The 26,930-nt window shown below is 48.7% G+C and overlaps 2 protein-coding genes across 6 annotated transcripts in view; both read right to left on the bottom strand.

The window, feature by feature from the left end:
* Nucleotides 1-4,369, bottom strand: part of Camkk2 (calcium/calmodulin dependent protein kinase kinase 2) — a 52,195-nt gene extending 47,826 nt beyond the window's left edge. For all 4 annotated transcript variants that reach the window (XM_059249873.1, XM_059249872.1, XM_059249875.1 and 1 more), the window contains exon 1: nucleotides 4,250-4,369. The gene's annotated coding sequence lies outside the window, so the exon portion shown is untranslated. The remainder of the gene's footprint in view (nucleotides 1-4,249) is intronic.
* An 8,409-nt stretch (nucleotides 4,370-12,778) lies between these two features.
* Anapc5 (anaphase promoting complex subunit 5) overlaps nucleotides 12,779-26,930 on the bottom strand; it is a 31,062-nt gene continuing 16,910 nt past the window's right edge. The window contains exons 8-17 of one of the 2 annotated variants that reach the window (XM_059248773.1): nucleotides 26,699-26,780; nucleotides 25,958-26,047; nucleotides 24,342-24,484; nucleotides 23,168-23,303; nucleotides 21,682-21,756; nucleotides 18,444-18,565; nucleotides 16,904-17,011; nucleotides 16,684-16,831; nucleotides 13,583-13,745; nucleotides 12,779-13,110 (exon numbers count right to left, since the gene is read on the bottom strand). In XM_059248773.1, coding sequence (XP_059104756.1) covers nucleotides 12,899-13,110; nucleotides 13,583-13,745; nucleotides 16,684-16,831; nucleotides 16,904-17,011; nucleotides 18,444-18,565; nucleotides 21,682-21,756; nucleotides 23,168-23,303; nucleotides 24,342-24,484; nucleotides 25,958-26,047; nucleotides 26,699-26,780 — 1,279 coding nt within the window. In that variant the 3' untranslated portion in view covers nucleotides 12,779-12,898. Of the gene's footprint in view, nucleotides 13,111-13,582; nucleotides 13,746-16,683; nucleotides 16,832-16,903; nucleotides 17,012-18,443; nucleotides 18,566-21,681; nucleotides 21,757-23,167; nucleotides 23,304-24,341; nucleotides 24,524-25,957; nucleotides 26,048-26,698; nucleotides 26,781-26,930 lie in introns of both variants that reach the window. The other variant, XM_059248772.1, reaches the window with a different exon arrangement.

The raw sequence follows: 26,930 nt of genomic DNA on the forward strand, positions 1-26,930 counted from the left end.
TTTGCCAGATGCTTTGAAGGCAATATTTCCAATGTACTTTTTTTTTTAATTTTTATTTTATTTTCAAGACAATGTTTCTCTGTGAAACAGTCCTGAGCTCTCCCAGAACTCACTCTGTAGCCCAGGCTGGCCTTGAACTGACAGAGATCCACCTGCCTCTGCCTCCTGAGTGCTGGAATTAAAGGCGTGCGCCACCACTAGCTTGTTCCGGTGTACATTTAAAAACACAACAGAGCTGGGCAGGGAGGCAGATAAATCCCAGCACTCGGGAGGCAGAGGCAGGCGGATCTCTGAGTCCGAGGCCAGCCTGGGCTACAGAGTGAGCTCCTGGACAGCCAGGGCTATGCAGAGAAACCGTGCTCAGAAAAACAATCGATCAAAAACCAAACCAGGGACGGGAAGGTGCTCCCGCCCTGCCCCTTATCTAACCACTCCCTCCCTTCAAGTGTCTCGGAACAGAAGCACTTTGACCTTTCCCTCCGCTCCACCTCCTGTGCAGCCTCTCAGGGCAGAGGGCAAGATCCTGGCCTCCCCTCCTCACCCCCCACTTCCTGTGGGATCATCCATCTTTCCTTTCCAGGTTGGAATTAGCATTTTTATCTCTGTAACCGCCATCTCTCAACTATTTACAGCCACCAGGATAAAAAGAGGCACACAAAAATAGTCCCTTACAGCTTTCAGGATGGGGTGGGTGTGGGGGCACAACAGAATCTTCTCTTTCCTTCCCTCCCTTTCCGAAAGGGAGACGTATGCTGGAATACAGCTCATCTGTTCCACAGGACTCCCCAGCAGCTCAGAGGCTCCCACAGGCAGCAAGGCCCAGCGCCCCTCAGCTCCCCAGGGTACAACCTCTGTTCCCAGAGCCCCCAAACGGGGGATGGAGGTTGCAGAGCCAGGCTGAGTAAAGGGCAGCATCCTGACCAGTTCCTGTCACGCCCAGGGCCTCCTTCCTGCCTTCAGAAATACAAGCCAGTCCAAACGAATGAAACAAAACAAAACTTTAGCATTTCTCTCTGCTTAAAATGTTCTATAAATGAAAAAAAAAGAAAATCAGCTAGATCTGGTAGTGTACACATGCAGGAGGCAGAGACAGGAAGATCAAGAGATGAAGACCAGACTAGACTGGGCTACCTAACGAGACCCCCGTCTCCCAGAAAAGGGAAAGACAGAGAAGCCTTATACTAGAAACAACACAAACGTCCATCGTTAGGTAAATGAACCAAATGTAGTCCACTCAGACCATGGAATATTATTCAGCCATAAAAAGGGATGAAGCCTAGAAGATGTGACGTTGAGTGAAGCCGTGAAGCCGTACACAAAAGACCACCTGTTCCATAAGATGCAACTCACAGGACACGGTCACAGACAGCACACTGATCCTAGGGACGGCAGATGTGCGGTGCCCGAGCCTGGAGGGAGGAATACTGGGAACAGGGAGTGAGCGACTGTTTATCAGGCACGTGACTTCCTTTCGAGGCAATGCAAGTGCTCTGAAATGAGGTGGAGGAGAGAGATGCACACCACCTACCGTCAGTGTCCTAAACGCTGCAGGAGGGAACGCCCCCTGGATTTTTTTTTTTTTTTAAGGGTTGGGGATGTAACTTGTGGAGGGCTTGCTAGCAAGGCAAAAAACAAAACCCTTACCAATGTCTATCAACAAACAATCTGAACTCTTATTATTTATTCACTTAATTTATATTGAGACGGGGTATTTATTCACTTAATTTATATTGAGACGGGGTCTCACGTAGCCCAGGCAGACCTCCAACTTGCTATGCAGATGAGCCCGACCTTGAACTTCTGATCTAGCTTCCATTCTGCCTCACAAGTGCTGGGATTACAGGCATGCACCACCACACCCAGGGACCAATCCAAGGGTTTCATGGGTACCAGGCAAGCACCAACCGAGCCACATCCTGTCTAAGAAGTCAATTTTCAAAGAGAAATCCCTCACCTTCCAAGGAAGAAGCACAGGTGTGATCGGAGAACCATCCGCACGAAGCCACCTTGGGGCTCTCTTGCCTACTAATCCAAGACTCCGACTCAAAGGAGAAATGTGATACAGCACGTGCCCAAATCCCCAGGATAGTGGGAAGAAATGAGATCCACAAGACCCTGGAGCCACCAGAAGGAGGCATTGTCAAGGAAAAGAGGTCCCAAGTGGCTGAGCAGCTGCCAATCCGAGCCCTTCCCGAGGATGGGTTCACGGTAAGGCAAGGGTGACTGGCCACGTCAGATTCCGAGCAGAAAGACCTGGTGCAGAAGTTTGGCCTGCCCCACCCAGCTGTCCCTTCCCAGACAGCAGCCCTAGGCACTGTCTACATCCAATGCACAAGCTCCTTCCGTGGAGTTGGGCCCCACTCCATTCCCCCTACCTACCCCTTCCCCTCTTCAGCCTTGGCACAAATGATGCCCCCTTCAGGAAGCCTCTGGGGTACACTCCCATCAGAACAGATTTCTCCAGAATGCCCCTTGAGGCTCTCTCTCCATTTCCCCAGCCCTCGAGGCTTATGGCATTTTTCTCAACATCTCCCTACTGGCATTTAGGGTAGAGACATTCTTACAGGACAAGTGGCACTCCCTAGCTCCTGCCCACTAAACACCAAGAGTGTTTTGTCTCCTTTTGACAAACCAAAAATCACTCCCACACGTTTCCAAATGCCCACCAGGAGGGTGGGACTCCCCCCTCCCCCAGAACTACAGCATTCTTATTAGCCCACTAACAACTGGGGGCAAAGACAGGCCGGGGTTCAGACAGGCCTGCAAGGACCTCCTTAGATCTGTGTCCTCATACGCTGCTTAGGAAACAGGCCTGGGCTCCCCCAAGAAGGTGAGGGAAGCCTTGCTTGTCTGTGTGATCCCAGAGGAGTTAACCAACCTCTCTGAGTCTTTCAATACTGAAGGAGTGTTAGGAACCTCAACCTCCTATTCCTGACCCAACAAGCAGGATTTGGGGTTAAGCATGAAATGAGATAACTCAGGCGACAAAACAGTATCTGTCACATAGCAAGAGCTCAATAAATGTTCATTAGGGGGTGGGAGTGTGGTTCAGTGGTAGAGGGTGCGCTTAGCATGTTCCTGCCACTGGGTTCTATCCCCTGGCATGGCTGAAAAAAAGTCACTAGGATTACCCAAGGTAAGGGGTTCATCAAATGATCGCTTTGATGCACTGGTTAAGAGCAGCCGAATGTACAGAAGGAAGATGTGGCAAACTGAACTGCTTAACGCACCCCCTATTCTGAAAGCGCACGGTTTCTGAGGGGGGCGGCTTGGGAACAGTGCAACCCCTGCCACTTCCAAAGAACAAAGGAGCTGTGGGGACCCAGAGCAAGCCTCCTCTCAGTCCTGTGGGGGCAGAGTTGGAAGGAGTAAAAAGACATGGTTAATGCCCCAGGGCACCTGAAGTTTCTACTCCAGGACTGGGAGAAATCCAAGTGCAGGCTGAGGACGGTGGAAACTGCATCTAGGGTAATGAATGCGCGGCATGACCCACCCCCAGATCAGAAGGCTGCTTCTCTGCCCATGGCACCTCAGACGTTCTCCACCCCCAGCTCCATCCCTCTGCAAAGTGCCACCTCTTCATCTCCAAGTGAGAGCAGCCCGGGAGGAGGCTGGCAGAGCTGTGAAAACACCCCGTTCCCCTAAACTGGGCAGCCAGGGGGTGGGGAGAACCTTGGCAAAACCCGGGTGACACAGGGGCACTAGCCCCAGGGCTGAGCCAGGGGAGGGCCCGGAGCATGCACTCTTCATGCGCGGCGCGCGCTGCAGCCCAGAGGTAAATTTAGGTCAAAAGGATCAAGCCGGCCTGTGAGGTCCGGGTGGTCAGAGGGCAGACTCGGGGTCCTGGCACCTGTACCCAAAGCCCTAGGGCCGGGGTCGCCCCGTGCCCTGCAGGCTGCGGGGGTGGGACGCTCCCGCGCGCTCAGGTTCCGCACCTGTCAAGCGTCAGGGGTGGCCTAGGCCGTCGCGGGGACCCGGGACCGCCCCTGCCGGCCGATCTCCGTGCGGAACTCCAGGCCGGTCCCTATCATCGCCCGGGGCCCAAGCAAGCACCGCCCCGCTCCGGAGGCCCCGGGGGAAGGGGGCGCAGCCCTCCACGTGGCGGGGCGCGGGGCGGCGCACGTGGGGTCCCCTCGGGGCCCGCCTCTGGGCTGTGTCTGCCGGCGCCGCGCGCGCCCCGGGACCCGGAGACCCACCGGACGGCTGCGTGTCCCCCACTCAGCCCCGGGCCCGCGTCGGGCCAGCTCACCTGGGCTCCGCGCCGCCACCTCCCGCGCTCTGCGCCCCCGGCTCGGCTTGGCTCGGCTCGGCTCGGTCCGGTTCGGCTCTCCGCGGGAGGAGCCGCCCGGGCTTCGGCTCGCGCGCGGCGGCGGCGGCGGCGGTGGCGGCGGCGGCGGCGGCGGCGGCGGCGGCGGCGGCGCCTCGGGCTCCGCGCTGATTGGCCAAGCACCCGGCGTGGGGCGCGCGTGCCCGCCGCAGCCTCGGCCGCGCGCCGGGTCCCGCGGAGACTTAAGTAGCACCGGGGCGGAGGCGAGGTTGGAGGGGGAAGGAGGCGATCGGCGGCAGGAAAGCGAGGCCGGGCCCGCGCAGGGGCGCACAGGCCGCAAGTTTGCGGGTGGGGCTCGGTTCACGGCCGGCTGCTCCACGCCGCTTTGTTTCTGAGCGTGGGGAAGTTTCCCCCGAGGCGGCGGGAAACCCAGGAGCCTGTCTGGCGGTTCCCTCCCTGGATTTCGGGGCAACGCCCATTTATGGGGAAGCCCTTTCCGCAGCCGCCTCCCCGCTGACCACTGCTGCAGGCTCGCCCTGAAATGCATCACTCTGTACGGCCCAGTGAAGTTCTGGGTCTCCCCCACAAGGTTGTTGAGATGCGTGTGATGAAACACATCCTGTTCTGGCCAAACACTCTTCCCCTTTTTGGCGTTTTACTTTGCAGGAGCCCTAAGCTCCTTTAGTCTCCCATTTGGCTAACAACGGAGAAGGAAAGAGGTACTTCAAGGGCTCGCGCTGACCCGGTGGCCTTCGGGGTGAGTGAGGGTCAGTGAACTCAAGACTTGGATGTTCACCAGTGGCTGTCCGCAAGTCCCTGCCAGCAGCCAAAAGGGAATCGGAGTTGAGACGTCAAGCTCACTGAGGATTCAAAGCTCTTTGTCAACTGGGTCGATTTCCAGCCCTCGTTAGTTAGTAAATTATTCCAGTGTTTCTAGGCTGCAGGGGCATTCACAAACAATTCCAGGGACCGGACAAATAAACTCGATGACTGTTCTAATGAGATAGCCACCTCTGATACTGCTCAATGCGCTCACGTTTATTTGTTAGTCATAGCAAACAGAGCGAGACGTGGTGGAATAGCACACAATCGTTAAAAGGACTGTGTTAGATCTACTTGTACCCACAAGAAAAGAGCACAGAGACACGTAGAGTAAAAGAGCAGGCTGCGGGATAAATACAGTATCACGCACGGTGTGTATTTTTAAGCCCCACTCTTGAGTGACTTCCTGGGGAGACATGAACAAACGTCTATTCACCCAAAATAGGGCGCCAACAACAGATCAAAGACACAGTTCCATCCAAGCCCGGCTCGGTGGACCAACGAGTTTATTGGGCTTACTCATCTCCCATGGATGGTGACCTGCCAAAAGCGACATGGATGGAGTTCTCCTTCGTTTACCTCCCCCTCCTGTAGACTCTAGCATCTCCCAGGGCCATGTGCAGCTTGGGGTGGGCACCAGAGGGAAGGAGGGGGGTGACTGTAATCTCAGGTGTAGGTCTAATAATAGCCTGGGGCTTGTGAGGGGCTCTTGCAGAGGCCAAGCACGGCCGCTCTGATTTCAAGAGGGTAGCAGCATGTTCTGTGATGCCCACACGGTGTATGCTTATGGATGCATGCTTATGCAAAAAGATATAAAAGTCGGAGAGGGTTGGTTCATGTTAGATTCATGACAGTCTGACACCAAGAAGGAAGTAGGCAGCTAGGGTGCAGCTCAGAGGTAGAGCACTTGCCTAACATGTAGGAGGTACCAGCATGGTATAAAAATAAAGGGAGGGGGCTGGAGAGATGGCTCAGTAGTTAAGAGCACCAGCTGCTCTTGCAGAGGACCTGGGTTCAATTCCAAGCACCCACATCGCAGGTGGCGACCCTTTGGAACTCGGGTTCCCAGGGATCTGACGCCCTCTTCTGGCCTTCGGCAGTCCATGCATGTGGTGCACAGACACATTCATGGGCCTTTAACCCAGCACTTGGGAGGCAGGGGCAGGAGGATCTCCATGAGTTCAGGCCAGCCTAGCCTACACAGGGAGTCCCAGGGCAACCAGGACTACATAGATCCCGTCTCAAAAAAGACAAAGTAACAATAATAAATAAATAAGATGGGTGGTGGTGGCACACGCCTTTAATCCCAGCACTCAGGAGGCAGAGGCAGGTAGGAGGATCTCTGAGTTGAGGTCAGCCTAGTTTACAGAGAGAGTTCCAGGACAGCCAGAGCTACACCGAGAAACACTGTCTCGAAAAACTAAAAATAAATAAATAAATAAATATAGGGAGGGAGGAAGGAAGGGAGGGGAGAGAAGGGGACAGCAAGTATAGGAAGATGTTATAATATTTGTTTTAATTCCACTATAAATGTTTGTGAAGCAGATTGCAAAGTGCTGACCACAGTCAATGCTGAGCTGAGGGTACACAGTTCTGTATTTTTCTGTATTGTATGGTCCCCCCACCTCAAATAGCCATCAAGGCTAAATGGGAGGGCCTTTAGAGTCATTAATGCCAAGGCAGGAGTTGGCAGACTTTTTCTGTAAAAGGCCGTAAGGTCAACATTTCAGGACCTATCCTATGCTCTCTACCGTGATGACTCAACTCTGCCGTCAGCAGCCGCAGACAATAATAAATCAATGGATGTGGCAGTGTTCCTAATAAAACTTTATTTATAAACATCAAGGGTGATCTTCATATAATTTAGGGGGCACTCCATGAGACAGTTTCCATAAGGTCATCACCCACAAGGAGGGGGGCACTTTGAAGTGACGCAGCTGTTTTGAGGTCACCCATGCTCTTCTAAGTAAGTCCAGTAAACTCATTGTTTCCATCTATAAAAACATAAATAGATGGCCTATGGACAAAGAAAAAAAAAATACTTGGGCGCCGGGCGGTGGTGGCGCATGACTTTAATCCCAGCACTCGGGAGGCAGAGGCAGGTGGATCTCTGTGAGTTCAAGGCCAGCTTGGTCTACAGAGCGAGATCCAGGACAGGCTCCAAGAAGGCTACATGGAGAAACCTTGTCTCAAAAAAAACAAAAACAAAAAAAAAACTTGGGCAACCCTGCTTCCCTAGAGTAACCAAAATAGACCCTGGCGTTCTTTCCTGTTACTTGTTAAAAATGTACAATTCTGTATAACTCTGTCATGTTTTACTAAATTGTCCATGTTTTATTATAACACTGTAGATAACACAGGCAGAAATTCAGTATAAACTTAAAGGCTAAAGAAAGGTTAAAAATGCCCATACAGGGGCTGGAGAGATGGCTCAGCAGTTAAGAGCACTCATTGCTCTTGTGGAAGACCTGGGTTTGATTCCCAGCACCCACATGATGGCTCACAACCGCCTGTAACTCCAGTTCCAGGGGATCTGACATCTTCTGACTCTCTCTTCTGAGGTCTATGGGCAGTTAGATTATTTTACGATCAGCCTACCTTCTTGTTTTGATTCTTTTCTTCTTTTCACTTATGGTTTCTGTTTTGTGTTGCTGGGGAATCAAACCAAGGGTCTTGAACATGCTAGGTAAACACTTTACCACCAAACTATATGTTCCGAGCGCCACTTGTATTATTTGTTATTGTCCTTGTTATTTGTTTTGGTTTTTCTAGACAGGGTCTCACTATGTGCTCCTGGCTGTCCTGAAACTCACTTTGTAAGTCAAGTTGACCTTGAACTCACAGAGATCCGCCTACCTCTGCCTCCTGGGTGCTGGGATTAAAGATGTGTGCCACCACCGCCCGGCTTCACTCATAGGTTTTTGACTCACCCATGAACTGTAAATTCCTGGAGTCCAAGCAGGCACCACGCGCAGAACATTTGCCTAACTCAGCACAGAGATTGAAAGGAAATGACTCTGGAGTAAGACGGACTTCATTCAAGCCTCAAATCCACTAATGTCCAGGTCTGTAAGCTGGGGCCACTGACTTGATCTCTCCCAGTTTGGTTTCCTCAGCTATCAGATAATAGTACCCGAGCTCACAGACTTGGCCTGGGGTTTCAATACAATAATGTGCGCGAGGATATTGGCTCAGCGCCTCGCACGCAAGTGCTCACCGATGCTAACTACCAACATGCTTAGCGCGGTGCTAAAAATCCCATCCATTTATGTGCCTTTCTTATTAAAGCAAATTAGAACGAAGTGCGGAACACCGTAATTGCCTGTCATCGCCATTCAGCTCCTCGTGTGCTAGGAGCCATCCCACACAAGGAAACCATTTTCTCCCTACAGATATAAATACAAGAGTAGGCTTCGAGTTTTCCTCTCCCCCTCCAAGAACGCCTGAAAATCCTATTCTAGGCAAACAGATCTTGTTGTCCTAACAACAAAGATTGCCTGGGAAATAAGTAAACACGGCATCCGAGTCTTATTTTTTTTAAAGAAAACTTAAACCCTGTGTGTGTGTGGGGGGGAGGCATGGAAATCTAAGACGTTATCATTTTCTCTCCTATGTGGAGAGAACGTCCTTTCACGGCTTTGCCCCTCCTTCCTGAGCTGGCCTGTGTTCTGCTCATGTTGTTCATGGGAATGTTCTGCTGCGTAGGCCTGAGTTGTCTAGAACAAGAGAGTGGGATTCTTATCACCAATGAAGTTGATTCACTGGGTAATCTTCAACAAAACAAGAGCTAAAAGAGGCCTTGAAAAGCTACGTTCTCCAGGCAGTGAGATGAATCGGCCTCTAAGACCTCAATACAAACGGCATCATAAAAGACGGCATCAGGGTTTATGAGAGAGCTCTTCATCTGTCCCTGCACACATTTGCAAGAAGAAAAACATCAGGACACGGCTGAATACTCAAAACAAGTGGAAATAGCCCAGGCAAAGACTGCCTGGGGACAGAGCGAAAGCATGGGCTGTAGAGGCTGCCACACCAAGGACTAAATCTTCTGTCTGGTCCTTACCAGTGACAGGGCTGACGAAGGCCAGTGTCAGGAATTCGGTCTCCTCATTGGCAAAAATGGAGAGGGTGCTGTGCTTAAAGTATTGGAAATGGTGGTGTAAGTTTTCAGTTGTGTCTGGTACATCTTGGCTACTAGGAAAAATGACAGTATTAGTTAACAAATAGGAAAAGCGTTCACAAAAACACGGGACCTTCCAGAACAGTAGGAGCTGGGTAATGCAGGGAGGTTAGATCCTGATTCTACAACCTGCTAGTTGCGTGACCTTGGGCAAGTGACTTCAGCTCCTACATCCTAATTTCATCTGTTAAACTGAATTAATGATATTGCCCAGTCTTTAAGACTGTTGGCCAGGCAGTGGTGGCGCACACCTTTGGTCCCAGCACTCAGGAAGCAGAGGCAGGCGGATCTCTATGAGTTGGAGGCCAGCCTGGTCTACAGAGTGAGCTCCAGGACAGGCACCAAAACTACACAGAGAAACCCCCCCCCCCAAAAAAAAGGCTGGTTAACAATCACCCAGATAGTTCTGTGTTTTGGGGTCGCTCTGATATTTTCACTTTCCATTTGACCTACTATCTCCTCCTGAAGACCAGCCTAGGAGGCCGAGTCACAGACAGCTGGGAACAAGGAGCTCCTTGCTAACTTTGGATTTGGGGACTTCTTCCTTGCCAAGATGAAGTCAGTCAGCTGAGAGCAGGGCCAGACAGGTGGCTTTGTGGGTAAGACCAGACACACATCTTTAATCCCAGCACTCGGGAGGCAGAGGCAGGCGGATCTCTGTCGTTTGAGGCCAGCCGGGTCCACACAGTAAGTTTTAGGTCTGCAAGGGCTGTATGGTGAGACCTTGTCTCAAAAAACCAAGGACTGTTGTTGCCATTTTTATCTTTTTTATAGGAGAAAGGACACTGGAGACAAACCCAGATCCTCATGCACCACTGAGCTGCAGCCTAACACCAGAAATTTTTATACCAGAAACCTCTCATTTTCACTTTTCATGCGGCCCTACAAATTCCGGTCAGTCCTGATTCACCCTGACAGCTCTGGGGTTTTATGTTGATGGACATGGAATCCAGTTCATACAGTAACTTGTAACAAGGGCTGGTGGTATAGCTCAGTGGTAAAGCACATCCTCAGCATGCATGAGGCAATGGGTCACCCCAGCACTTTCTTCCCACCCTACAAACAGGTATCAGCCAGGTACAGTGGCACACACCTGTTTACTTAGCACTCCGGGGAGACTGAGGTAGGAAGATCCCAGTTTGAGGTCAGCCTGAGCCATGTCTAAGAACGATATAGGGCTGGAGAGATGGCTCAGAGGTTAAGAGCACTGGCTGCTCTTCCAGAGGACCTGAGTTCAATTCCCAGCAACCACATGGTGGCTCATAACCATCCGTAATGAGATCTGGTGCCCTCTTCTGGCCTGCAGGGATATATGCAGGCAGAACACTGTATACATAATAAACAAATAAATCTTTAAAAAAAAAAAAAAAAAAAAAAAAAAAAAAAAAAAAAAAGAACGATATAAAGGAAAATAAACTCACTATAGTTTCTTGCTGAAGATTTTTTTTTTTTTTTTTTTTACTACAAAGCCATTATTGTGATTTCATTTCTAAAATACAACCTCCACAGAAAGGAAAGGAAAGAGCTGAAACAACACTCCAATTAGTGTCTCAGAGTCTACCCTGAGCCCGTTTCCAGAGCAGCTGTCTGTGGCCAGCAAACACTCCCTGGCGGATGGAGTTGCCTTTCACTGCCTCCGAGAGAAACTGTTTCTCATTAGGAAGTTTAAATTTAACAGAGAAAAGAGCCAAGGACAGAAGCTGCAAAATTTGGTTGGTTCCTTGTGGCTTTAGGAGAGCTCTTTGGGTGTGGGCTGCTCTGGCCTTGAAATGCAGGCATTTCCCTGTGTCAAGGGGGAAGAAATTCACGAACACACAATGCCAACTGGCTGTGCTTAACTGTAGGGTTGGCATATGTAAAATCGGGGTTTGAGGATTTCTAGGTCCTCCCAAGACCCTCTCCCCTATAATCATTTTCTTCGGAATTTCTAGGCTTATCATAATTTCTCATTTACATATAGAAAATTACACGCACGCAGAAGAGCAACAAAAACCAGAAAACAGTTGGTTTTAAAATACGCTGTTGGTCTTAATATCATAAAATAAATAAACTTAAAGATACCTTCTGGTCAAGCAGTGGTGGCACACACCTTTAATCTCAGCACTTGGGAGGCAGAGGCAGGTGGATCTCTGTGAGTTCCAGGACAGCCAGGGCTACACAGAGAAACACTTACGCTGAAAAACCAAAAAAAGGAAAAAGACACCGACCGTCTCCTTTTTAATCTCCAGGCAGAGGCTGCCCGGTACATGCTTGTCAACAACCATACACAAGAACTTGACAGAAAGCAAAGCTGTAGAAGCAAACCCAAGGCTTATGAAAGCCCTCGGGGGGGGGGGGGGGGGGAGGCTGGGGAGGGGGGGGGCTACAGCTCAGTGGCAGAGCACTTGCCCAGCATGTACCAGGCCCTAGCCCTAGGTTGGATCCTCAGCCCTGGAAAAGAACAACAAAAATCACAACCACAAGACCTTTTTAATTAGGGGTGTATGAATGACGTGTGTCAGAACCGGTGGGGCATGTGCATGGCAGTCACAGGACACATGTGTAGAGTTGGTTTTCTCCTTCTCTGTTTTATATGGGTTTAGGGGATGGAACTCAGGATGTCCGATCTGTGTGGCAAGCTCCTTTACCCGATGGTACATTTTTGCCAGCCCTGAACATTCTTTTTAGATGCGAATTTGTGGGCACACGTGAATGAGGGCTCATGTGTCTGTGTGCACATTTTGGGGAGGGGAGTCCGACTGAGGCTAGGCATCCTCCCTGTCACTCTCCATTTGACCGAGTATCAGGTTCTCTCATTGGAGAGCAGCTCACAACTCTGCTATTCTCACCAGCCAGCTGGCTTGGGCAAGCCCCTCTGCCTCCTGAGTGCTGGGACAGCAGGCGGCAGCCATGCCTCCCCGACTCTTACGTGGGTCCTCAGACTTGCATCTCCCCAGCCCTAAGTGTTTATTCATTAAGTGGCGCTGTTTACCGTGCAAGAAAAGCCACCAGGTACAACAAAAACCACGGTAAGAGTTTACGGGAAGGGAACAGAAGGGGTGTGCATAGGCCTATGGAATGACTGTGCAGGAAGAGAGGGGAGGAATAGGTGGAGCTTGCTTTTATAGGTTCCCCCCACATATGTGCATATGGGCTTATGTAGCTACGCCACACATGCGCATAGATTACGTGGCATGCTGCACAAAGACTATGTGATAACGCAGTGCAGGGATTAGGTAGGATGTAAAGCCCTAGGATGACGAAGCATCTTGCCTGGCTACTAGACACTGTATGTGAGGTCATGGAGCTGGGGGAGTGGCTAGGAATTCTAACACTGAGTTTTATGTTGTGAAATGGGGTCTCACTCTGCAGGACTGGCTGACCTTGAACCCCTATTAATTATGCCTCTACCTCCCAAGTGCTGAGACCAGGGCCTGAGCCACCAAGCCCCTATAAGCAGACTTCTTAAGAGAACACACATGGTTCTTACAAAACCACTGGAATTCAACCCAGAAAAAACACCTCGGACAAACTGACCCCAACAGTTTATTGACAAGATAACATGTTACGACCACCATTTCAGTACAGGGAGGGACATGAACAAGTCAGGGTGTGACTGGTACTCTACACACCAGCCAGCGGGCAGTCTTCTAGAGATGGTTAATCAGGGGCACCCCATGCGAGGGCAGCTCCTGGTGCAGCTGCCGGAAGACCATGGCACACCGGTTCCTCTCCTGGGTCTTGCCGAGGGCATGGTAGAGTCTGGCCTGGAAGTAAGCAACGTCCCTGATCCGCTCTCTGCAGTCGACCTTGGCAAAGTAGTTCTTGGCTTCATTGAGATTCTCAATTGCGGCCTCCAGAGCTGACAGTGGGATTGGGAGGGGGATCAACATTTAACACTTCAGGTTTCAAAACCTGCTATCCAGATTCAGCATACAGCAAATACTCTTATATTCTCCACTTATTAAAATGTGGGGAAAAAAAAAAAAAAACAACACCACACTATGAAAAGCTTTGTTTCATTTTTGTTTTAAAAATTAAAATTAAATATCAGAATGCCGGGGTTCAAGAGATGGTTCAGTGGTTAAGAGCACTGGCTGCTCTTCCAGAGGACCCAGGTTCAATTCCCAGCACCCACATGGCAGTTCACAAATGTCTGTAACTCCAGCTCCCAGGGATTCATGCACCAGGCATTCAGGTGGTTCACGCAGGAAAAATACCCACACACATAAAATAAATAAATTACAAATTAGAACGCCAGGGCTGGAGAGAGGGCAGCAGCAGGCGAATGCCCCTGCCGCCCGCGCCTGACGACCTCCACAGCTCACTCCTACCTTCTGCTTTCTTCACTGGGTCATAGGAAGCGGCTGAAGCCACCTGGCACTTGGACACTAAGAACATGGCACGGCCTTTATCCAGGATTGCCCCATCGGCCAGGATGGGCTCAATCGCCATGTGCAGAAGGGTTAAAGCCTGTTCTGGGATTCCAAGGATGAGCTGAAAGAGAAATAGCAGCCCATTGCACACACCCAGGTCCTGTGCCCACTACCACCAAGAAGGGCTGGGTTCTTTTTTCTCCTGAATGGTTCTCTCTGGCTTATCTTCTCCACGACACAGGCTATCTCACCCTAAACAACACACTCCCAGAGAACACAAGCACACAACAGCATGATTTCTACGAGAGATAGGGGGAAGTGGTCATCCATAGTATGGAAAGCTTTGTCTTACTCCTTCTTTTTCGTCCTGTTTTATTTGGGTTTGGGTTTGTTTTATTTATGATGAGGTCTTACTATTGTAGCCTAGGCTGGCCTCACATGTGCGGCAGTTCTCCAACCTGTCCTTCAAGTGGTGATTACAGACAGGCACCACCTGGCCCAGTTACAAAGACTTACAATGACAGGCGTGGTGGTAGGAACCCGTGAGGACTCTTACATCCTAATCTGACCCGCAGCACCAAGGGAGGAGGGAGGACGATACAGTTAAAGTAACCTAAACCCCACAGACAAGGACTCGGCTATGCATTCCTAGGCCCAGGACTAGAGATGCTAAGGCAGGAGTGCCACATGTTTGAGGCTAGCCTGGGCTACAGAGACTCTATCTTAAGAACAATGTACACTAGCCAGGTGATGGTGGTGCACACCTTTAATCCAGCACTCAGGAGGCAGAGGCAGGTGGATTTCTGGGAGTTTGAGGCCAGCCTGGTCTAAGGGTCCAAAGCTACAGAGAAACCCTGTCTTGAAAAAAAAAAAAATGTACAGGTAACATGGCACTATTGATATAAAGATAAACATATGGTCAATTAAATACAACTCAGAGTCCAAGAATCAACCTCTACATCTAGCGTGGATTGATTTTCTCAGAGGTGCTAACATTATTTAGTGGGAGAAAAAAGTTGGTGTCCCCTACCCCCTCACCCCCAAGACAGGATTTCTCTGTGTAGTCCTGGTGAATTTTGTACACCGCACATAAAAATTAACTCTAAATAATTCAAAGAACTGGTCTGGAACAACGGCTGAATCCATAAAGTGCCTGCAGGCCAGCATGAGGACCCAAGTGTGACCCCTGAACTTCAGTATCTGCGTCTGACCCTAGCACTGAGGAGGCAAAGGCAGGGCTTGTGGGCTGCAGCCTGCCTGAATCGGTGAGCTCCAGGCTCAGTGGGAGATAAGGTGGAGAACATTCGAAGAAGATCTCTGGAACACACACAGGCGTACGCACGTGTGTGTGTACACACACACACACACACACACACACACACACACACACGACATGTGTGCAGACACACACTTATTACACATAAAGAAATTTCAAAGCTCTAAAAGTAAGTGCTAAAACTTTAATATTTGTAAAATAAATAGGAAAAGTCTTTATGCCGTTAGAGTTGGCAACCATTTCTTAGACATAATACCAAAAGCACGAGAAAAAAAAAAAAAAAAAAAAAAAAAAGTAGCCGGGCGGTGGTGGCGCACGCCTTTAATCCCAGCACTCGGGAGGCAGAGCCAGGCGGACCTCCGTGAGTTCGAGGCCAGCCTGGGCTACCAAGTGAGTCCCAGGAAAGGCGCAAAGCTACACAGAGAAACCCTGTCTCGAAAAACCAAAAAAAAAAAAAAAAAAAAAAAAAAAAAAAAAAAAAAAAAGTAAAAAAAAAAAAAAAAAAAGTAAACGGCTACATGAGATCCTATCTCAAAAAGAAAAACTGCTAAAACTGAATCTATCAAAATTAAAAATTATCAATAGACACGATCAAGAAGAGATATCTCATGACCAAGAGAAAATGACCAAGAGTGCTAGAAAAGTGTAATCTAGCACTCCAGAGGTGTGGATCAGTTTAAAGCTAGCCTCGGCTGCGTAGTTAGTATGAAGCCATCCTGGGCTACGTAAGTCCCTGTTTCAAAACAAACAAACAAACAAACAAACAAACAACAAGAACTCTTATACAACAACATCAAAACCAGACAACTCGTTTAAAAAACAGGCAGTCACACCTGTAATCTTGGTCACACCATGGAACTGAAGCTGAAGGACAGCTCCAAGTTTGAGGCCAGCCTGGTTTATATGGTGAGTTCCCAGGCTAGCCCATGTTATATAGCAAGACTCTGTCTGAAAGTGGGGTAGAGGTAGCCAGGTTTTGGGACACAAAACACTTGGGAGGCAAAGACAAGTGAATTCCAAGTTTTAGGTTAGCCTGAGCTACATAGCAAGATCTTACATAGAAAAAAAAAAAAGAATAAAAATGAAAAATGATCAAAGAAGGCCTAAAGAGAAGGCTGTCCTTACGAGGTACCCCTCTTACAAAGAACCTGAGTTCAGTTTCCAGAACCCACATGCGGCTGCTCACCACCCTGGGTCCAAGGCCTCCAATGCCCTCTTCTGAACTCTGAGGGCACCTGCACTCATGTGCACAATAACCCCCCACCCACAAATAAATAATAATGCTCAATCACCAGCTACCACTTCACTCACTCCCTCTGTCTGTCTATCTGTCTCTGTCTCTCTGTCTCTCTCCAGTAACACAAAGCCCCTCAGGTGTGCTGGCTGCCTGTAATTTGAGCATTTAGGAAGCAGATGGTTCAATTGTTAAACTCCCTGCCATGAAACCAGAGGACCACAGTTTGATTCCCAAGCAACCACATAAAAAGCTGGACACAGTGACATGTGTCTGTAATCCCAGTGACAGGAGGATCCCTAGGGCTCAGTAGCTGGCCAACCTAGCTTACATGACAAGCACAGGACCCAGTAGAGACCCTATATAAAAAAGAAAAAAAAAAAAAAAAGAGAGAGAGAGAGAGAAACTCAAAATAAGGTGGACAGCTCCTAAGAAATGATATTCAAGGCTGACTTTGGCCCCCACAAGTACACACACATGCACCCCATACACATAAACATAACACACCCTCACCCCTCAGTCCCCCACAGGAAAAGCAGACTGGCTTACCTGGGCATAAGCCAAGTTGAGCACAGTTTCCGAGGCCAAGTACTGTAAGCGGTACTCTTTGGAGAGGGCCAGAGCCTCCAGGAGCACGGGCATGGCAATGGTCGGGGAGGAGGACCGCCAATACAGCTCTGCCACCGACAGGAGGACGCTGGCACAGAGAGGAGACGGGATGAGAAGATGCACCGCCACACCCCTGGGAGACCCCCGAGAGACTGCTTACCTGATCACCATCTCTGTGTTCTTCAGTTTCTGACAGTACGTCAACAACTTCTGGAGAAGTCTGTGTGCCTCCGTCATCTGGTTCTGAGCCTGCAGGACAACTGCCTTTCTAAAACCACCCAAACAACAGGACAGTTACACAGAGGTCTGCAGTACTCAACAACAGCCATTCTGGGATCAAGGCTCCATTTCCTCAGCAAGACTGCTACCCTCTGGAGGGGAAACTGATTGAATTTTTGTTAAAAGAAAAGCAAGAAGGGGAGGAGGAGGTCGAAACCGAAAAGAGGAAGCAGCAGCTGCCACCACCATGTGTGATCCCAGTTTTGGGCATCAGAGACAAGAGAATCAATTCAGAGACACCCTCAGCTACACACCAAATCGGAGGCCGGCCAGAGCTCCAGGAGACCCTGCCTCAGACAACCAATCCATGCATGGATGTGCATGTGCACAGAGAGAAGTCTACCTGGGCCAGCAAGAAAGCCCAACAGGCAAAAGGCTTCCTCCAAGGTGATGACCTGAGGACCCACACAGTGGAAGAAAAGAACTAACTCCTAAAATACATGTGCACTATGGCACACACATGCTCACACAGGTACACACACACAAAATAAGCAAACAAAATATAATAAAAAAACTGTCAAAGTCTTGGGTTATAGCTATCAGAATCTCAGTTACTATCTCTAGGAGGTATTTATTTTTTAAATTTTAATTATCTGTTTCTGTTGTTTGTGACAGCATCTCTGGTCCTGGCTATCCTGAAATTCATTATATAGACCAGGTTGTCCTAGAACTCACAGGGATCCACCTGCCTCTGCCTCCCAGGCACTGGGATTTAAGGCATGTGCTACCACACCCAGCTATTAATTATCTATTTGCTTATTTCCTAAATAAAACAGAAAAAAAGCCTAGACTTTTCCAGCTAAAGCTGAAAGTAAATTAATTCACACACAAAAGTATAGTACACATAAAGCTATTAAAAATATTCAGAGAGGAGGCTCAGCAGTTAAAAGCATTTGCTCCTCTTGTGGAAGAGCTGGACTCTGCTCCAGCACCCACATGGTGTCTTACAACCATCCCTAACCCCAGTTACAAAGGATCTCTGACCTCCACTGGCACTAGGCACTCACGTGATGCACATCCATACATTCAGGCAAAACACTCAGAAGAAATAGTTAACTAACTAACTTCACAAATTATTCTGGAGCCAGTGAGATGGCTGAGCAGGTAGAGCACCAAGCCAGGTGACCTGAATGTGGATCCCAGAGCACATGCAAAAGCTGGACAGCAGCACTGGTGTCTGCAATCCTGGCGGAAAGAGGGGAGTAGGGGGATCTCCAGGAGCTCTCAGGCCAGCTGGCCCGGCATAAACAGAGGTGAACAAGAGAGACCCTGCTTGAAACGAGGCAAAGGTGATGGCCAGTGTCAGGGGCCATCCTGACCGACACACGTGTACTGTGGCGCTTGCTCAAGTGCACACAACGCACACAGGAGAGTTTAAGCGACTGGTCTGTTCTGTGGGGAGAGCTTTCCAGGTTTCTTACCTGTATACGCCTTCTATGCCATTGAGCGCTGTGATCCCTGTAACGAGTGAATCGGCCAAATGGAATTTGCCATCGTTCATTGCTCTGTCAAACTGTATTTTCTGATCACACAGCATCCATAACTAATAAGAAAAAAGAATAAAGGGCAAAAAGAAAAATATGCACGTTATTGTTCAATAGCAATATCAAAGGATATTGGTTTGCTTAGCAAACATTTTAATAATTCACATAATTGTGTTTGAGATAATTTATTTATTTGCTTTTTTTTTTTTTTTTTTTCCCAGAGCTGAGGATCGAACCCAGGGCCTTATGCTTGCTAGGCAAGTGCTCAACCACTGAGCTAAATCCCCAATCCCTATTTGTTTGTTTGTTTGTTTGTTTTTAATTTATTTATTTATTAGGTATACAGCATGTATGACTGCAGGCCAGAAGAGGGCACCACATCTTGTTACAGATGGTTGTGAGCCACCATGTGGTTGCTGGGAATTGAACTCAGGACCTCTGGAAGAACAGTCAGTGCTCTTAACCTCTGAGCCATCTCTCCAGCCCCCTTGTTTGTTTTTTTATTTAAAGTTACAAGCAAGAAAAAACGCAAAGAGAAGCCCGTGTTTGTGGTGGCACACACTTGCAATCCAGCACTGGGTAAAGTAAGGCGGGAAGATCAGGGTCCAAGGCCAGCCTGGACCGTGGAGATGCTGCCGTGAAGAACACACAAACACACACACACTAGATCCGTGTCCACTTTATTAACTCACACTGTGCTTTACTTTGATGGTCTTAGGTTCTACTCAAGTTCTATTTCCCTCCCGTTTTCCATACTAAGCCCTTGATTTGTTGTCTGCCTTTCCCATTCCCGCTTCCTATACTTTATAATACTTGCCTTAAACAATACACAGAATGGGGCTCTTTGGTTTCTAATTTTGAGACAGGGTCTCATGCATTGCAGGCTGGCCCCAAAATGTCTACAAAGTGCAGGATGACTATGAACTCTTAAAAGATTTTCTTTTAGTTTATGTGTGTGAGAGTTTTGCCTTTACACATATAAGTGCCCACTTGCATACTACCTAGCACTCCTGGAGGCCAGAAGAGGGCGTCAGATCCTCAGGAACTGTAGTTGCAGAAGTTGTGACCACCATTAGATGATGGGAACTAAACCCAGGTCTTTTACAGCATTGGCAAGTGTTCTTAACCTGAGGTTATCTTGCTAGAACCTGACTGTGAGTGTGTGTGTGTCTGAGTGTGTGAGAGAGTGTGTGTGTGTGAGTGTTTGTGTTTGTGTGTGTGTGTTTGGTACTGGAGACTGAACCAGGGCCTTGAAGATGCCAAGTAAGGGTTCTATCACTGAGCTTACATCCCCAGCCCATGATTTTGAACTTTTCATTGTCCATCCTACCTCCAGCCCCTGAATCCTGGGATTATAGACTTCCACCATCACATCCAAGTTCTGTGGTGCGAGGGATAGAACTCAAGCTTTGTGCATGCTGGGCAAGCATACTACCCACTGAGCCACATCCCTAGCCTAAGCTTGGTTTGTTTTGTTTTTTCAGGCAGGGTCTCACTATGTATCCCTGGATGGCATATAACTCATTACATAGACCAGGTTGGCTTCACACTCAGAGATCTGTCTGTCTCTGCTTCCCATTAAAAAAAATGAGAAAATACATCCTGCTGTGGAATATTATTTGAAGATGTGTTACATTCATTTGTGCTGTGGAATATTTGTTTAATGATGCAAAGATATGTTGCATTTTTAAATAATTTTTTATGTGCATTGGTGTTTTACCTGCATGTATGTCCGTGAGGGTGTCAGATTTTGGAGTTACAGACAGTTGTGAGCTGCCATGTGGGTGCTAGGAATTGAACCCAGGGCCCTTTGGAAGAGCAGCCAGTGCTCTTAACCACTGAGCCATCTCTTTAGCCCAGTGAAGCTGTGTTACTTTGCCTGTCTAAAACATCTGATGGTCTAATGAAGATCTGAATGGCCAATAGCAAGGCAGAAGAGAGGACAGGTGGGGCTGGCAGGAAGAGAGAATAAATTGAAGAGGAAAAAGAGGATGGAGGAACAAGAAAAGAAGGAGGAGGACTTCAGGGGCCACCCACCCACTCAGCTACACAGCAAGACACGGAGCAAGAATGAGTAAAAAGTAAAGAAAGGTGTATAGAAATAGAGAAAAATAAAAGCCCAGAGGCAGAAGATAGATGGGACAATTTAGTTAAAAAAAAGCTGGCAAGAAACAAGCCAAGCTAAGGCTGGGAATTCGTAAGTAAGAATAAGCCTCCATTTGTGAATTTATTTGGGAGCTGGGTGGTGGGCCCCCCAAAGTATAAAGAGTATAAAACAACTGACTACAACATCCACTCCCCACGTTTTTATTTCTTATTCATTTATGGATCTGTGTGTGTGTGGATATCAGCATGTGGGTACTGCCTGCAGAGCATGGAGGGGGCTCTCGGAGTCCCTAGAGCTGTAGTTATAGGTGACTGTGAGCTGCCTGACGTGAGTGTGGGAAACTAAACTCAGGTCCTGTGCAAGAACAGTCCATGCTCTTAACCACTGAGGCATCGCTCCAGACCAATGAGCTGCATGTAAGATAAGTAACATCATAAGTACACACACATCCTTTCCACCCCACTTTTCTGCAGTGCCAGGAAAGGAACTCGGACCCTGTGGATGCCTGGCAGGTGCTCTACCATTAAACTACATATCTAGACCGACAACTTCCTTTGCAGCTCAATGTTTATCTGAGGGAAGACTCAAAAATGCCCCATTTTAGCCGGGCGGTGGTGGCGCACGCCTTTAATCCCAGTACTCGGGAGGCAGAGCCAGGCGGATCTCTGTGAGTTCGAGGCCAGCCTGGGCTACCAAGTGAGTTCCAGGACAGGCGCAAAGCTACACAGAGAAACCCTGTCTCGAAAAACCAAAAAAAAAAAAAAAAAAAAACCGCCCCATTTTAGAGGGATGTAGCTCAAATGGGAAAATGCTTGTCCAGGGTGCATAACGCTTTGGGTTTCATCCCAATCATAACACAGCCACTGTGAAAGCACATGTGTGCAATCCCGGCACTTGGGAGGGGCAGGCATAAGTATCAGAAGTTCAATGTTATTCTCAGTCAGAGAGTTTGGAGATAGCTTGTGATATCTTTTTACCATGTCTTTAAAAACAAAAAACCCTGCTTTACATCACAGTAAAAGCAATTCTTTTCAGAAATAAACCCACGGGCACACAAAGGCATGCTACCTGGGCGTGCTGACTGTTGGGTGGGAACCGCTCCTTCAAGTGCTTTAATACTTCAGCGGCGGCGGCGAAACAACCCTAAAACAGAAAGGCAGGAGCTGACGGACATACCAAAACTGAAGCCACACCTGCTCACACTCCCAGGAGGTTCACGTGGCCGCCTGATCTTCATTAGCCAGCCAGAAGATGACAGGCACAGAGCCTGGACGTCACAGTAAGGAATCTCTCTTTCTATACGTTCTAATGAATTTTACACTTTCTTTTAGATCTTTTTTTTTTTTTCATGTTAAAATGCGAACTTTAATTGTAAAAACTGTTTTCTGTAAACATAGTTATTATCAAACTCCGCACGCAACTTGGTTCAGATATATATACAGACATGATTTACACAGATGTTATCTGTACCACAGAACAGAATCCATTCAAGAAATGGCTACACTTAGCCTCATTTTGAAGAAGACAGGGTCTCAGCTGGGTGGTGGTGGCGCACGCCTTTGATCCCAACACTCGGGAGGCAGAGGCATGCAGATCTTTGTGAGTTCGAGGCCAGCCTGGTCCACAAATTGAGTTCCAGGACAGTTAGAGCTGTTACACTGAGAAACACTGTCTTAAAAACAAAACAAAACAAAAAGAAACAAACAAAAAGACAGGGTCTCATTGCAATCTAGTCTGGCCATGACCTCCCTCTCCCTCCTGCCTCTACCTCCCAGGTTCTGGGACTACAGGTGTGCACTACCATGCCTGCTTAAAAACTGTTTGAATTAGACTGGCAAGCAAAGCTCTCTCTAGGAGGAAAAACAAAAACTTAAAATGGGACAAATTACAGCAGGCTGAGATTAAAGGTGTGCGCCACCATGCCCAGCCTGTTCTATTTCTTAAATACAATAGCCACAACCTCTTGGTCCCTTCACTGACGTCAAAGTAACCTTCATTTAAGCTGGGCAGTGGTGGCACAAGCCTTTAATCCCAGCACCTGGGAGGCAGAGGCAGGCGGATCTCTGTGAGTTCAAGGCCAGCCTGGTCTACAGAGCGAGATCCAGGACAGGCTCCAAAACTACACAGAGAAACCCTTTGGGTGGGGGGGATGCCCTTCATTTGACAAATTTGACACATTCCACATTTAGACCATCTCCACGGGGAATTTCATTCTTCGGCAACCTGTACCAACCAGACCCATCCAACACACAGCTTGTGCTTTTCTCAAGCACTAAAGGAAAGAAAGGCAGAGCCTCCAGGGCCCTAGAAGCAAAACTGGTCAGTTCACCTGTGCTGCAGCTGATTTGAAATGTTCCTCCAAAGTCCACCAGGAGATGGTGCCACCCTTTTCATTAACATTTGGGGCACACCCTGGAGGCCGGGTTGGGATCAGGAGGTGAGCAGACCTCTACTACCACATGCGCCTACTATGATGCACTGCACCTCCCTCCAAGCTGGTTTTCTCAGGGATGTGGCCACAGCACCAGAGCACAAGCCAACACAATGGACCCACCTGCTCTGCGTGTAGCTCTGCAAGGTGGCAGAGAGCGACGGCAAAGGACTCCGTGTTGTTCTGCTGCACGCCCGCATTCACCGACTCCAGACTATTCATGCTTAGCAACATCTGGGCTTGCTGCAGGGCCATGGTGCTGGGTGGGGAGAGGGGACAGGTTTCCCTTCAGGCAGCAGACCCAGGCTGCCCCTGAGCCATACCCTAGAGTTCTCCTCAGCGGAGACACAAGAAAGTGAACTCTTGCGGCTCTGGATGTGTGGAGCAACTCCTCCCCGTGCCAGCTCTCCAGCTTTCGGGCCGAGGAGAGAGAAGTGTCCTGGGTGTGCAGGCCCCAAGGAAACGCAGAGTAGGTCAGCACAAGTGGGAGCACTGAGCACCCAGACCCCCCGGCCCCTCCCATCCACGATGTTCCCTGAGGTCACGGGATGGATGTTAATTAGGGTTCACGGGTAAATTCAGACCCGATGCCATCCTGGCACCGGCTGCTCTGGCAATGCAGGCATGGCCAGTGTCGGCAGCTGTTTCAGAGCACACCGTGCCAAAAAATTATCTGAAATACAAAAACAAGACTGGTAAAGCGGCACTTCCTTCCATTACTGAATTCCTAGAAATAGCAGACTGTCTAGGGGACGAATGAGACCGAGACAGGGCTCCAGAGGAAAGTCTGGTTCAGAAGTTGGCTTCCAAACTACACGTGGCTGAGTGGAAAACAGAGTGGCTGGAGATATTCCGGAGGAAACACCTCGACAGAGAAGCAGTCTTGTCTACACAAGCAGTTGTGGGGAGGGATGCTGGACTTGCACAAGGAGGCCATGCAGCATGCGGACAGGAAGGGGGGGGTCTCGGCTCCGGGTCAGGTGATCGAGGTTTGAGCCCCAGCTGGTCACTGGTCAATTACGCTCATGATCTTGAGATCAAATGTGCAGCAAACCAGATGAGGGATCACCCACCGGTTAGAGACAAGAGCAGCCGGAGGAGTAAACCGTGTGCGTGGGGCAGACTCTGCCAAGTTCGTGCAGCCTACAAAACGTCTCCAGATGACGAAGCATTCTCTAATCCCCTCCATGAACAACTTCCAAAGGGGACAACCTTGCACAGGACCAGCTTGAGAGCTCCTGCTTATCTCTAAAGGCTCCACACTTCCGTGGCTCTGGCAGTCTGCCCGGAGACCTACCTGCGGCCGTACAGCCTCCAGATGGCCGTTTTCTGTGCAATGCTGATATCAATAAGCTCCGACAGGCTGTGTTTCCAGTGCAGGAGGTCGGAGTCCTTTAGGGCGTCCATCAGTTTGTTGGCCGTCTTCCCAGCAAAAGCTCTCTGTTGAACAAGGGACTGTATTCCCAGGGAGGCGAGGTACTAAGGGGACAGATATACCCACGACCCAAGATAGAGATTACATGACAGAATTTGCTTTGCTCTTCAGAAATGTGGTGGATTTCACATTTCAGCACATGCACAGTGATAGCTCTACTTAAAGGAGAGTACCTATGGCCTGACCTTAACCCTGACCCATGGAGATGTGTTCCTGAAACTCTAGGGCTGAAAGAGAAGCAGAGGGTACACGGCAAAGAGCCAGGGCTTCGGCATTAGGTAACCTGGACTTAAGAAACTGCCTCTGCTACTTACTGTTGACTTAGGGCCAGTCACTTAGCTTCTTAGCTAAGCCTCAGCTTCCTCATCTGTAAAATGGGCATCAAACCTATCATAAAGAATCGTGGTAAGGATTACAATGAGATAATAGAGCAAACAGTGCTGGGCACATTAGGTAACAGGAGGTCAAAAAAAAGATGCCTGTCATGAGCAACAAGTTATCCTCTTAACTTCTGGAATAATCTTCAAGGGTAAAAAGCTGAACTAAAAAAGGCAGTTTAAATCTGTATCAAGAGTGTATTAAGCTGTCTCTAAAGAGCCACTTCAATTCTGTCCATGTATGTTCCCTTTCCCGAAGAGATCCCACAGGTGATGCACAGATTGAATAGATGTGCATTAAACAGCTCTCAATCTCACGGTCTATGGTCACGGACCGACCAGACGCCGAGACGGAACAATGTTCTTCCATCAGCAGTCTAGACCCCAAAGCCATGCCTACTTTCTGTGCACAGACCCCGCCCTCTGCCTGTCACTGAGGCTCCAACGAAAACAGATCTTCCCAGCAGGCTTTGCTTACTGTTTAAAACAAGGATCAGCAAACATTCTGGCAAGGGTCAGAGCAGATTTCGGTTTCCAAGCCACATTTGGTCTCTGCTTACTTGTGGCTGGCTGTTCTCCTGCCCCATCCATCTAGACATGTAAACCTTTCTTAGCAAAGTTCATACACAGGCAGACGGGGCACCAGATTTGAAACATAGGCTGTAGTTTGCCAATCCCTGGTTTAAAATTAAGTCTTCCCAGGGCTGAGGATGTAGCTCAGCGGTAAAGCACCTGCCTGGCATGCATGTGTAAGGTTATGGGTTCTATCTCCAGCACTAAAAAAGAAAAAAGCCTTTTCGATAATTTTTCTAAGTGAAAATGTACTAACTGTTGCTCAATAAACTAAAACTAAACAAAGCTCTCTTATCAAATCAGTAAGTGGAGCTCTCACAGATGTTATTAGGACAAAGGGAATAGAGAGAAACCTGCCCAAAAGAATTTAGTGCTGTGATTAATAATTCAAGTCGTAGGAAACAAGCAAGAAGGAAACCACATGTAGAGATACCCACTCTAAGTCTACGCTGGGTCACGACCAAGGTGGGTGGAAGAAGAGATTCAACACCACTTATTCTAACAATCTCACAGAAAGATGAGCCTTACCGGTAACCCAAAATGTACTGCTTTCTTCACAGAGTGCTCCAGCAGAACATAGCTATCGGCTCTCTTCTGCCCCAGCACATAAAGCCAGCTCTGGCAAGAGAGAACCATCGAAATGCGTCATAACAATGGCAAGGGCGGATGTTCCAGTGAAACATCAATGTGGACATAAGGAAGGATTTAAAGGGACAAAATAAACCCTCCAAAACACTGTCTGTCTCTTGTGAATTCTGAGTGTAAATGAAACCTGTCAGGAATATTAAAACCTTTAGCAAAGCCAGACTGAGACAAACAAGCCGTTGATCCATTTTATCGCTGCCCGCCCCCAATGGTAGGCACTTCAGAAAGAAGCATAAAGCTCCCATGTGGTACTTCACTGAGATGAGAGTCACAGGTCTCAGTACTCTATAAACTTGGCAATTATGCTTTAATACACCACTATCTCACCAAGTTACTAGGTATAATATACCGTTTCATTAATGCCAATAGCAATGCAATACTTGACTCTCTTTTTCATGGCGAGTTGTACAGACAGAAAGTTCTCGAAGCAGGAAAATGCCATGAACTAAGAAAGGTAAGTGACCCTGGGGGCCCTGTGTGGATTCCTGTGTCTACCTAAGTAGTTTCCTTCCCCTCACCGCTAAGGACCTTTGCTCCCACTGCAAAACAACCTGATTAAAACTGGGCCTTCAGGAGGCCAACTCAACCCGTGAGCAAAATCCCCAGACCAGAGGACGGCCTCACCAAACAGTGCTGCAGACACACGTGATCGTTGGACTCCTGGGCAATCCTAATTGCCTCCTGCAGGGCGAGCTCTGCCTGTTGACTAACGACAGACTAGACATTACTATCCCATCAGCGATCATAAACATGCAAGCGTCAGTAGCAGCAGCAGGAAGTCATGTGCGCGGAGCCTGTCCATGCGCGGCTCTAGCTGCGGTGTGGCTATTTATGGACTGCTTTCCCCATGGCTACC

Source organism: Peromyscus eremicus, chromosome 23, assembly GCF_949786415.1.
Source record: "Peromyscus eremicus chromosome 23, PerEre_H2_v1, whole genome shotgun sequence".
Classification (NCBI taxonomy): Eukaryota; Metazoa; Chordata; class Mammalia; order Rodentia; family Cricetidae; genus Peromyscus; species Peromyscus eremicus.